The sequence below is a fragment of the Trachemys scripta genome, chromosome 6 (genome assembly GCF_013100865.1).
Source record: "Trachemys scripta elegans isolate TJP31775 chromosome 6, CAS_Tse_1.0, whole genome shotgun sequence".
Classification (NCBI taxonomy): Eukaryota; Metazoa; Chordata; order Testudines; family Emydidae; genus Trachemys; species Trachemys scripta.
In genome coordinates, this window is record NC_048303.1 from 84,067,852 (window position 1) to 84,081,577 (window position 13,726).

The window sequence follows — 13,726 nt, forward strand, 5'->3', positions numbered from 1 at the left end:
TATGGTCACTGAATCACGAATGATCTGGAAAAATTTAAATTCTGATCCACTCTGATTAAACTGAATGTACAAATGACTAATAAGAGCCACCACTGTGTTGGAAACAGTTAAGTAAATAGTGCATCAGATAAAATTTAAACATTCTTGAAATCAGGTAGGTTGAGCTATGCTTCAAGTGACGTCAAGTGTTCAGTACAAATGTAACTGACATCCTTTGCACGAACAGCAGGAAGAAATGATGGCTTTTACTAGACCTATACAATTTTTCTATAACTCTGTCCCTAGGAAGTTGGTAGCCTTTGAGGGCTACTTAAAGGTCATCTAGGACTATGCAGCTGCTTTCAAGGGAGAAGTACCCCTCTGAAATAGTCATCAGTCACAAAGGCAAACTATAGCTGGATTGACCCCTAACTTTGCTAGGTGCAATGTACATTTTTCTCTAAGAACATAGTAGCAATCATGATCATAGTTAAGGTTGTACCACAGATTTCAGATTAACTAATTAATATTGTTTACTTAATTTTATATTTTTGTTCTACTTGTTTTATATTCTGAATTACTATTGGTTGTACATGTTTTTCCCCCCCCACTGTTCCACTAATAAAAAAATGCCAAAGTAATTTCAAAATCAAATGCACCCTTCAATAATTTCATCTTTAGACAATACAACACAAAGCATTACAGATAGACTGCTTTTCAAAAAATCAATTACTTACACATATTAAAACATTGACTAAATACAGAGTAGACAACCTATAGGTCTATTTGAGGATGCACTTGCACGTATAGAGAAAGCCACATGTCCAAGTGCTGTCATGTTTGTGTGTTCTCTTTAATGGTCACAATAGGTTTTTATACTCTTTATCAACACTTGTTGAAAAACTCTGGGAAATCGTGGGCCTAAGTAGGTGCTCAACTGTCAATGTAATTCAAATCTAGATGTAAAAACCAGCCTTGGATTTCCAATGATTTTGTCTGTAGACTAATTCTGTGCAAAACATACTTGGCCAAAAAATTTCAGCAAGTTCTGGATAATCAGGTCAAAATTTTGAGCAGGTTTCTGTCAATGCAGACATAAGATTTGTAGGTTCCTCACTTCCACATGCAAAAGCCTACATATGGGCAGACAAATCAGGTAACTGCACATGCAATTCGCAGTTAGGTACCAGTTTACCTGTTTGTACAGATATACAGGTGTTTACAGACCAATCTGGCTGTTGATTTTAAGGGTGCATTACTGGTAGGGTTACCAGATAGCAACTGTGAAAAAACGGGACAGGGGGTGGGGGGTAATAGGCGCCTATATAAGAAAAAGTCCCCAAAAACAACACTGTCCCTTTAAAAATGGGTCATCTGGTCACCCTAGTTAGTGGAGATCTAATGAAAATCTGAGCCTTAGATTTGCGCATCTTAACTGACCATTCTTATAGTTAAGAGACAGATGTTCAAAGTTATATGCATATAGCTGTATGCATACATATAAGCTCAGCTACGTGAATAGGTACCTGATTGGTCAGAGTTGTGTAAATAGCCTGTCCCTTCCAAATACATCAGTTTTGCATTCAGTAGTAACATGCATATGTACATACACAATTTCATGCACAGATCTGTGCAAGTCTGGCCCTAAACATTCCTGCTAAAATTAAAATGTAGTGCTTTGTGAGAACTTTTACAAAGCTGGTAGAAAGAATGCCTTATACTGTACTAATGTCTTTGTAAAGTCATCTGAAAATTTTGTACATAAACAGCACATAATTTTCTTCATGGTGCTTTCAATTAAGGTTTCCCAAACATGCATTTAATTAGGATATCAGATAATTATTGAAATGGAGAAAGGAATACATGAAGTTTAAAAACATGTTTACTGATGTTTAGAAGGTTGTCAAAGTTAGTAGGTCTAAAAATTGACCTATTTTGACAGTGTTCTCCACTGAAAGGTCTTAGCTTCCAGATCTTTCCATCTGTTTATTTTTCAGATTGATCACCGTTGCCAGTAAGAAGAAAACCCCTATACACAATAAAACAACGTGACATTGTGAAAGTAACAGTCAAGAAAATAGAATACACACATACCGATATTAACCAAGAATATAAACGTTTTTCAGAAAGTTGTGTATGTTTGAGAAAAAAAACATGGTAAGACTTTCCAGAATAGAGCACAAAAAGCAGCAGATGTTAGTCCTTAAATAAATGCTAATTAATTATTGACACTTAAAAAATACAGTGATTTCCTTTTTTAAAATTAGATTACCAGTATATAGCAGAACTCTGCTAGTTCATTCACAGTACATTTACCAGAACATTTTCAATAAAGTAAAAGTAAACACTGGGGAAAAAATGAAGTGAGGAACTAGTGACTATCTGCTGCTGTTCTAGGGATGGACACAATCCACACATGTGATTTCATTCCTCAGATTTTCTATTCAGAAAGTGTCACATGATAGGCACAATCTTTACTCTTGCCCAGATGATCTCAATAAACTGTCCTGAAACAAAACTAGGACAAGTTGAACTAGGAGAAGGGAAAGCCTTTCTTACGAATTCTCATGACCCTGGCCAGTCATCACTATCCATAGGAGGGAAGAGGAAGTCAGTGGGCTTCCTCAGAAGTAGGATGTCATCAAGCAGCCATTACTGTCCAAGTTACTATACTACCAATAGGGATTGCCCCACTTCATCTCTCTTCCTCCTCCCTCCCTCAAAATAAGGCACTGGAGGATCATGGAGTTAACAGGAGAGACTGGCTCTTGCAAATAAGGTAGTGTTCAGAGTAATGGACACTTCTTAAGTCCATTTAGCCCAGCATTTCCCAAACTTTTGAAAAGTAAGCCCCACCCTTCCGGAAAATGAAAATCAATCGTGCCCACCTTCAATCCCATCATGTATTTAAATTTCAGTTTAATTTCTCGTTCAGGCCCACCAATATTTAACTGAAATTTAAAACTTGCTCTTACATTTTTATTTTAAGGAATGACATTCAATATTGGCTGTCTCAGATCTTCATAAGAGGTACTTAATCTCCTTTCTCACATACTTTGAGTGCTGAAATAAGTAACGATATCGGCATTTAAAATACCATCACTGGCCTGAGTTAGCACCCACTGAAAAAAATTGGGTAGTTCTTCCTTGCCAAGTGCATAAATTAACATTGCAAGTCATAAATCCAACATAGAATCAACTTCGCTATAGGTCAGCTTTCACTCATTCAGACAGCTGGCTGAAAATAGTTATTGTTTTACGTGTACCATGACACTGTGAACTTTACCTGTTTGTAAACCTGCCGTAAGTACATCATCTCCTCCACGGTCCCCAAGGATATCAATCTAAACACTTTCACATCTCTGTACTGGCCAATCCTATAGGCTCTGCAAAGAGAGTGATTTTGAAGAATACTAGGTTATTAGCTAACATGAGTTCCTTTGGAGATAAGTAAAATCCTAATTCCAATAAAAGGAAATACTATAAACTTAAATAGAACTTTCCTAAAAGACAAGTTTAGAAATTAAATGTTTTTAAAAAGCTCACATTTTCTCTCTTTAGGGCCCTCACTTCTCTTCTCCATAAATCTCCATAACTCAAACTACCAACAGATTATTTTCAGAAACCACCGAAGAGATTTACTGAATGTCAAGACATCAGAGAAATGTGAACTTCACAGAAGTGGTACCATGAAGACTAGACCTAGTCTTGCAAGGACACACATTTCTGCAACATCATAACATTTTTCCACTTGTGGAGTGGAAAGGGGAGAAAGAGAAGTCTTCCTGGAGGTATCTGAAAATAGAAAAAATCCTCTCTACATTGTTAGAAATGATAAAATAATGGAGGAGCTTAAAAGCTAAAATATAAAATAGGATGGAACAAAGAACGTATTTTTACTCATCAAAACTCAATAGCTTTAAATATCAGAGGGGTAGCCGTGTTAGTCTGAATCAGTAAAAAAAAACAACAGAGGGTCCTGCGGCACCTTTAAGACTAACAGAAGTATTGGGAGCATAAGCTTTCGTGGGTAAGAACCTCACTTCTTCAGATGCAATGAAGTGCATCTGAAGAAGTGAGGTTCTTACCCACAAAAGCTTATGCTCCCAATACTGCTGTTAGTCTTAAAGGTGCCACAGGACCCTCTGTAGCTCAATTGCTTTATACACTTTAAAGGCTCCTTGGAGTGTTTCCTTAGTTATCTAAAAGTATTTTCATGAGCTGCATGTGAAATGCTAACCTATGGTTTAGAATGTCTAAGATAAAACACTTATAAAATAAGAATCCTGCATGTGTCACCACAGCAAACTATCAGACAAACTGAATGCTGAAAAGGGACATCTCTACATTACAGAGGCTTGAAAATAAGAACACAACTATTTTTCTTCAGGGATTCTATGTTTCTCAACATCACTCTTGAGCTGGATCAGTAACTGTGTATTTTTTTTTTTTTATAGTCTCTACTTTTAAATAGGCTAGCAATGATGGTTCCAACCTCAGGAAAAATGCCATCAGGCTATATGTCCACTTATTATTTTTTAAAATGAAACACTATCATAATCACAGCTTTGTCCTATACCTCTCTCTTCCAATAATGTCACAATTTGAAAAGTAGGAAATAAAAAAAGTTAAAATTCAGAGGTAAAGGAGCTTGGGAAATCCTCACTCACTTTTTAAACAGTATGCAGAGTACATTAATGCTAAACAAATTATTAACAGGCATTTCTAAATCTAGTCTGATTCAGCCAAAATCAGACTTCTCTAGGAAAATTTGCATGAGAAAATCAATTTCCAAAATGAACACAAAAAGAGCACTATGTCTATCTAAATTTTAATATTGAGACTATACCTGTCAATGGCTTGAAGATCATTTGCTGGATTCCATGTTGGATCAAACAATATAACGACATTGGCTCCAACAAAATTGAGACCCAGTCCACCAGCCCTTTTAAAAAAAATGAGTTAGTTCTTAGACTGCAAGAAAAGGAGTTAGGTAGTACCATTTTTAAACTCAAATTAAATGATTTCTAGCTCTGGATCTATTTAACCAAAATTAGGCTTACTAGTGGTAGGCTCACATTTTTCCCCATTCCAAACATAATTAAACAGCATTACACCAACATAGGTAGCAATGGGCCGGCGCTTTATTTCCAAAACACAACAATAGCATAACAACCTGACAATCATGATTATTGTAGCAAATCACAATACCACCTCAAATTGCAGTCAGACTATATAACCTGCCCAACTACAAACAGCTGCTTTCACCTTGATATAACAGAAGTGCTGCCCAACTACCTGCTGCATCCCCTTAACACTCAAAGTGAATAATATAAGCCAAATCCTCAGCTGGTGTAACTCTACATAGCTCCATTGACTTCAACAGATCTATGCCAATTTATATCAGCTATGATTCTATCCGTCTGACACAGCTAGAAGAGACTTTATGTAAAGAGAGACTTATTACAGAGTTTGCATCAGTTTTGTTTCTTGAATCACAGGGAGATGGATTTTGGCAGGATACTTGCTACATGACTTACACCAAAACATGGTATAGTTTGTAATGCCTCTCCCAGCTATTCTTGGCACAGCAGTCCTGGCAGGATAAACAAGTACTAGAGTGCAGTGGTGCCTGTTTTTGAATCAAACTATTGAGAGGGCTAAGTAAAAGCACAGAAAAGTGAATGATAAAAGAAAACATCATTCATTTCTGATGCAGTCCTTTTAGGGTATGTTGTTGGCGGGCAGCGATGGATCCAGTGGGGATCGATTTATCGCATCTAGGTAAATCGATCCCCGAGCACTCTCCTGTCGACTCCTGTACTCCAGCTCGGTGAGAGGTGCAGGCAGAGTCAACGGGGGAGCAGCAGCAGTCAACTCACTGTAGTGAAGACACTGCGGTAAGTTATTCACGTAGCTGAAATTGTGTAACTTAGATCAATCCCCCCTAACCCCCCCCAGTGTAGACCAGACTTAGTGGATAGGGACAATATTGTGAGGGTCATTATAAGAAGGTCCTATTAAACATGTATATATTGGACTTTTTGGGAACAGTTAGGCTCAATGTGTTGGCTGCATCTTCCAAGAACATCTTAACAACTCAAAATGTTGTTCAGACTACAAAGGCTCCAATATAGCAAACCCATTAAGCATGTGCTTAATTTTAAGCAGTTGACCAATTCCCCTATTGAAGCAAAAGGATCACTCACTTGCTTAAAGTTGGACATATGCTTAAGTGGTTTACTGGAGTAGGGCCAAAGACAGTAGTAGTCAAGTTGCAGGACTGGCTCTTGGAAATCTCTTTAGTACCAGCTTAGCCACATTCCTTCTAATCCCCCCAAAAAAGAGATGAAAATTTCTGGAAAGCGTCTGGAAGCAAAATGCTTATATTCAATGTGCTAATATCTGAGAAACTGTTTTAGGTGGACTTTGATTTCAAACATGCCATGTGTTTGATTTGTTTTTGTTTTTTCCAGATCCAGAAAGCACTTCAGCACATCCTGTGTATGATGTGATCAGACGGCTGATAGTCAATAAGACTGGATCCAGTAGAAATGCTAAGGGGTTTAAAGAATATCTCTCTAACAGTATCCCTTGCTGGGGATGTAGAAGGTAGATATAGAGTTTAAATAATTAGAAGCAGCACCAGTTAATCAAATATCAGGCATACATCTTTGGCTGATGTGACAAGCAAGAGTGAGGTAATATATGTAGGTATGGCAGACTAGTCATCACAATTTGAGTGGATACCATTCTTAATTGACAAATGTCTTTTTCGTGATGAGATCTATCCCCTCCATAAGGCTTATAGGGGTATCTTATGGTCAATGATGGTTTCTCCAAAGATTTTAGAAGTGGAGGCAAGCCACTACATGTTCTCAATGAGACACTCCCAAAATAAAATAAAATATTGGATACACTTTTTCCATAAGTGTATATTTAAAATAGTTTATTTTGGATTCTATTAAGCTAGTTTAAGGTGGTCGGAAAGGGTTAATTAATTAATTAATTTCCTTATTAAAAAAAGAAAAGAAAGAAATTGGTGGAATCCTTGTTAATATAAATAAAGTTGTGGCCTTTTCCTTCCAAATGTGGTGTAGTGCTGGGTTAATTAAATTTAGAAAAGGAGAGGATGTGGGAACTTGCCAACATTAATGGAGGTTTCCGGAAGATCAGCATTCTCAAAGTCTGAAAATACTGAATAAAAATCATTTTTTTTTATACAATCCTCCACTGTATTTTGGAATATTTCTTATTAGAGAGGATGGAATTCAGCTTCTCTTACCAAACCTGTAGTGAGACCAAAAAAAATCCAAATATTTGAAACCTGAAATATGAAGTATACTTCAAATTTCATTAGTGGACATAACAGACTGAGTATGAGGAGAGACAAGACCAAACAAGATGTTTAAAAAAAATTAAAGGGGCAAAAGTTTTATAAAATTATTAGGTATACTACAATGTTTCAGAAGACAAGGGCCCTATGACTTCTTCATAAACAGAATGTACCTAGAAATGAGTTGGTGCGTTATAAATAAATCATTAAAAATGGGTAATATTCTAAGTGTCATTTAAGCAAGTAATGATTAAATCACACTGAATTATAAGAGATCTCATGGCTCAGATGGCTCAGCCTGCTACATTCATTTCTTTTAAAGATCTTGCAACATTGCCTTATAATAAACCATTATTTTTCCAGAGTTCATGGTATTGTAGGACTACATATTGGATCAGACTAATGGTCTATTTACTTGTGTGTCCTGTCTCTGTGCTCAGTACCACAATCTTCAGAAGTTACAAAACAACATGCCAGAGGGAAGTTTCTATGGAAGCAGTTAGTAATTAGTTCTATTCACAGAACTGTCTGATCCTACCCTTTGTGTCTCAAAATCACTTTGTGGCTGAGAGTTCCACAAACAAGATTACATAGTACATAAAAAATTCTTTTGTAATTTTAAAATTTGTCATCTTTTAATTGGATGCTCCTTTTTACTTGTATTACAAAGAAGAGCAAATACTGTAAGAGCACCTGACCAACCGAATAATTTTACACACTTCTATCTTGTGCACTTATTTGTCTAATATCAAAAGTTTAATAGGAGAGATTTAAATATTAGAATTATTTACATCTTTACATGATTAGCCATCTCATTGCCTCTCTCTGGATTTTTTTCTTCCCCTCTTGCCACTTCCTTTTTGAGATGAGTGGCCAGAATTGTACACACTACTGAAGGTAAGGACAAACCAACAATGTATATTATAACATTATAATAGTTTCATTATTCTTCTCTGTCCCTTCTTTTATACAACTTAACATTTTTTTTGCTTTTGAACTGCTGATGCACACGTTACAATATTTTCTTGACTGTATATACACTTAATTTAGAAGCCACTAATAGGTGAGATTAGTTAAAATTCTTTCTAGTGCATATTACATTGCAATTTATCTCGTCTCCCATCATTGCCTAATTTTCTGGCTTCATATCTGGATTAATAACTCCACTTCAATAAAGGGTAGCTCATGGCTCTACTAGCTACTGTTTCAGGTCAGTATGCAGGCTCAGGAAGACATCATTGCACTAGTTCAACATTAGAAAAAGGTTATTTTCATTACCAAAAGGATAAGAAAATTGCATTTTAAAAGAAATCTTGTTCTGAAAAAAATATTAGAAATACCAAAAATCTACAGAGAAGCCCAAAGTCTGCACTAGAACGCATGTTGTGCATTTCCAGTTGATCTATTGAAACTTTTAGGCTTTGTAAGGATGCAAAAAGAAGTTACAACTTTCTTGAGACATTCCGTTCAGATCTCATGGCACTTGCAAGCAGCACTGCCAAGACTACTGATATACAAATCCTTCACTTCTACCCCCTTGGAATTTTCAAGCTCGGCAAGAAAATTGATGGAGTAAGCTTCACATATGAAGGACTCAGATAAAAAACCTGAAGATCATGACTGTTATATGATCCACTCGCCACTCATGTGTGAATTACATGAGGCTCTGTCCATTTCACAGAAATGCTTGCTAACTATGTGAGCTCTAAAATGTAGGACTAAAGATTATCATGTCAGCTTTACTTCAAGTTATAAGATCTGAGAGTTCTGAAAAGAATGACTCGGGATGTTTTAGTTCAACCAGCCTGGCTGCAAAGATTCTAAATTACACGAGGCCTTGCAGAAGTTTAAAGTAGTGGGGCATGTATGTAAGAAGCAGAATCAGGATATTTTTTTTTAAATGAATGGATTTCTGAGCATATGGATTAGCGTGGGAAAGACAGGGTAGAGCATTGGATTTAATATTTGGCTCTGAAGGAGGGGATATTAGCAGTTTTTATTTCTTCCAGCATGATATATTAGAACGTTGGAACAAGGCTGCCCAATGTCCAAGTGCTGTAGTTCCCTCGCCTTAAATTAAGTTGTGTCACAGACATTACAAGCTTTGACAGCTCTACCAGTTGAGTTTGTAACTCCTGCAAATCATAGAGCTACTTCTCATGAGATTTACAACTTGAACTTGTTTGCTGCCAGAACCAGCAATAACTCTAAGCATTATGGACCATATTTATTCTTCTCCCAAGACAGATTCTTCTGCCAGCACTGGCTTAAGGAAAGAGATATTTCTGTCACGGAGCTTTAAAAGTGACAACAGATAGGACATGGGCATATGTGCCATAAACCTATTTCTTCCATAGAACACACAAGTGTCTGACCTTGTAATCTTTAACTATCTATAGCTACTGGTCTCCAGAAATTTATAAGATTGGTAGGAATCATCCATATTACTTAGAACTTGTCCAGTACATTTTTGAAAGTTAGACTATCCACAAGATTATGTTCAATACTAGTGTCTAAAACAAATTTGAGGATTTAAGATCAAGGTATTCTGGAGATATGCCTTTACAAATAAAGTTATATTTATTGAAAAGCTGTTTTTGAAAGCCCCTTTTCTCAAAATCATATTATTCCATTAGAGTTAATGTTTCTAAAGATACCGGTATTTTTTGGCTAAAGGCTATGCAGGAGAAATTTCAGGCAGAATGGATTTATTTCCCCAGAATGTAAGGTAGAATACAAATTTGGAAACTGTCACTGTTTTAACAATGAAGTCATTATTATTGCTTCATAATTCAGTAATTGTATAGGCTGGTACTTCTTTTTGAAGTTGTATATTGATTGTGCCACTGGAATAAAATGACAAAAAACAAATACACTGTATTGAGAAGTCACTCTTTTTTAGATGCATTTTTGCAGCCAAAATAAAGCGTAAGTGGATTTGTCAGAAATTAACATTTGGCTCTTTGAAAGATGAGACTTTCAGAACACACACAAATAGAGCAGTCAGCCAAAAACTTTGCAAGAAACTATGGACAGAAAAGTATGACCCAATTCTGTCAACTTATTGTGTGTTTAGAAATGAATAAGATACTGAAAAGTTCCATCAACCAGATGACTGCACAAAAGATCTTGGTTTGGTGTGCCTGAACTCTGATTTAGAGGAGACCAGAAAACCCTGTGGAGTGCTACTAGGATATAGCACCTTCAGATTTCCAGAGAGTTACAAAAGACTCTTGTAGTCTCTTTCATTACTTTATCTCAGGAAAGCAGAAACACATTCATTTTTGCTGTATAATGTGTGTGTGTTGAACTACACTTTAAAGAATTACAGAGAGTACCATTTTGTTTCTCTTGGAACGTACACTATGCTGCATATTATCCTAGGCATATTTTTTACTAATTTACTCAGTGAAATGTGAAACATTATATACAATTCTGTATAGACAAGATCATCATAAATTAAGGTGGCTGTCATGAAGCAACACTGGTGAGCATGGCTTCCCTTACCACCCTTACTACTCAAAAGGATAAGGGAGAAGAAACCACTAATGAAGCAAGACTCCATTTCCGTTTAACTGAATTCTCTATTTCATAACGCCAAATGTATGAGATTATGGGGATGAAACTAATCCTAAAGTGTTTAAAACAAATAAGGTTGACAGAACATTCACTATAAGTAGAAAGCCTTTTAGAACAGTACAGATACAGTAACTCCCAGAAGGGGTGGCTCCTGTAATAGATTGTTTTCATTTTAATTTTCTGTTCACCTAGAAGGGCCAAAAACTGCTTATCGTTTCTTATTCAAGAAGTCCCCTGAAATCACTGGCCAGATATTCTGATTACTGAGGTTATGCTCAGCAAAGCAAGAGTGCATCTCTAGAGCCTTGATTCTCTGCTTATATGCCAGACCTGTGCATGTTAGAGAAGCCTGAGGGCTGTTCTAACGTGTGCCGCTGACAGTGGTCTTAAAGGAGCTATGATGGCCAAGCACAGCCAGAATGTATCGTGCTCTCGCCTCTCCACCTCTCTGCTCCCAACATGCACCCTGTGCTGGGACTGTGGAAAGAACAGCAAAGGAGACAGTTATACCGGCTCTATACCCACTGGAGTCTCCCCACAGCCAGGGATAAACAGGCAGTATCTGTTCCCTTTGCACCACTGCCTGGGAATAGTAATCAGATGAGCTAAAAGATAAAGGATTATGTAACTAATCAGAAAACCATGAATGGATTGATATACTATTTTCATAATTTTTGGCTGAACATGTACATCTAATTAGCCTATTTCAGTAGAATTCACTATTCATCATAAACTGATGAAAAGATCCCTTTCAGGCATATAGAATGTGTTAAGATTTTATAGCTTGTTAGAAATAAGTGCTTTAAGGGACAAGTGTTAGGAAACTGAGCTCAAAATGCAGATATAAAAATCATTCATAGATGTAAAACGTAACTGATAAAAATATGGCTTTCCATATGGGTCCACTATGCACACAAAATAATTCACATGCTATTGCTGGTTTTGCACACACAACTTAAGAACCTAGTTTTTGAAAGTTTGTCTCTTAATGTGCACAGTAGAACAGAAATAAAGAATGCAGCGGTGCACTAGACTATTAGGAACAATTTGTGATTCCCCACTGTCTTTGGCTAGCCTGGGATTTAAAACTATCACTCAACAGTTTCAAATCTCAACGATCCCAGAAACAACAGAAGTGAAGGAATGTGAAGAAGAAAAATTAAGTGTTATGACCCATTTCTACTGTAGTAATCTAAATCCATAATGGATGTAGCTGACACCACAGTCTTGTAACAGCTGACAGTAATGCTATTGCTCCTCCTCAAGGAAGTAACACCATGCAAGATCAATCAAGTGAATGCACAGTAACTTTACTACAAGCCTCTAAATACGTAGCTGAAGGCAGACACACAGTACAAATTAAATTCTCTTACATTGTAGAAACAAGGCAAATATTAACATCTTGCGTGCTATTGAACTCTCTCACTATCCTGACCCGGTCCTCTGACTTTGTATTTCCATCAAGTCTTCGGTAATCTAGCCCAGATGCCATACAGTATTGTTCCAGCACATCTAGCAACTGATAAAAAAGATGGGGAGATAAAGCATTATTAGTATCTTTTAAAATAAGCACCATAACAACCACAAAGATTAGGTATCCTGAATATCATTTCTAATAGCCCACAGACCATTTGAGAGTATAAATGTTTCTCTCTATTGATATTTAACATTCTTACCCACTTATTCTCTACGACACAATTGGTTTTCTACTGTGGCACTTAAAACCTTAATCTTTTACAGATTTTTTTTTTATTGAAAGCAACAAAAGATATAAAATTAAAGCAGAGATCTTGAACTGTCATTGACAGTAATCTTCTATGCTGGCATGCCAAGTATTTAGTTAGATAATCCTGAGTTTGCATCATTTCAGAAAGAACATTCGTCACTAACAAGAATACCATATTTAGGGCTCTGGCTTCACTGAATTGTTAGCTTGATGTATAACTTGAGTGTTGCTGCTAACACATCTCCCACTCCCACACAAAGTGTTTAGCTCAAATTAAGTTGCGTGTTACTTTCAAGCAAGCTGGCCCATTGGAGGCTGCGGGTTGATGCTTCAGTGGTGCTGATGCTTGATGCCAAAGCAGTGGGGACTCCACTACTCTGTGCTGCTAATACAAATATTCTGTGTAGCTCACATGTTGTTCTGCACTCGAGCTAGGCTAATGAGTAGGGCCCTACCAAATTCACAGCCATGAAAAATGCATCATGAACCATGAAATCTGGTCTTTTGTGTGCTTTTGCCCTACGCTATATAGATTTCATGGGGGAGACCAGCGTTTCTCAAATTGGGGGTCCTGACCCAAAAGGGAGTTACAGGGGGATCACAAGGTTATTTTGCCGGGGGGAGTGGGCCTGGTATTGCCACCCTTACTTCTGCGCTGCCTTCAGAGCTGGGTGGCCGGAGAACAGCAGCTGGCGGCCGCAGAGCAGCAGCTGGTGACCGGGTGTCCAGCTCTGAAGGCAGCGCCCCTCCAGCTGCAGCGCAGAAGTAAGGGTGGCAAAACCATACCATGTCACCCTTTACTTCTGCGCTGCTGCCTTCAGAGCTGGGCTGCCAGAGAGTGGGAGCTGCTGACTCTGGGCCCAGCTCTTCCTTCAGAGTTGGGCTCCCGGCTAGCAGCTGCCACTCTCCAGCTGCCTAGCTCTGAAGGCAGTGCCGCCGCTAGCAGCAGCGCATAAGTAAAGGTAGCAGTACTGCAACCCCCCCTATAATAACTGTGCAACTGCCCCCCCGCCACACACACCTTTTTGGGTCAGGACCCCTACAATTACAACAGTGTGAAATTTCAGATTTAAATAGCTGAAATCATGAAATTTACTATTTTAAAA

At 37.5% G+C, this 13,726-nt stretch overlaps 1 protein-coding gene across 5 annotated transcripts in view; it reads right to left on the reverse strand.

The window, feature by feature from the left end:
• The window catches only part of ERCC6L2 (ERCC excision repair 6 like 2), a 96,610-nt gene that overhangs the window by 37,810 nt on the left and 45,074 nt on the right, over positions 1 to 13,726 (reverse strand). For all 5 annotated transcript variants that reach the window (XM_034773253.1, XM_034773252.1, XM_034773251.1 and 2 more), the window contains 3 exons: positions 12,268 to 12,413; positions 4,829 to 4,924; positions 3,266 to 3,365 (listed from right to left, as the gene is read on the reverse strand). In XM_034773253.1, coding sequence (XP_034629144.1) covers positions 3,266 to 3,365; positions 4,829 to 4,924; positions 12,268 to 12,413 — 342 coding nt within the window. The remainder of the gene's footprint in view (positions 1 to 3,265; positions 3,366 to 4,828; positions 4,925 to 12,267; positions 12,414 to 13,726) is intronic.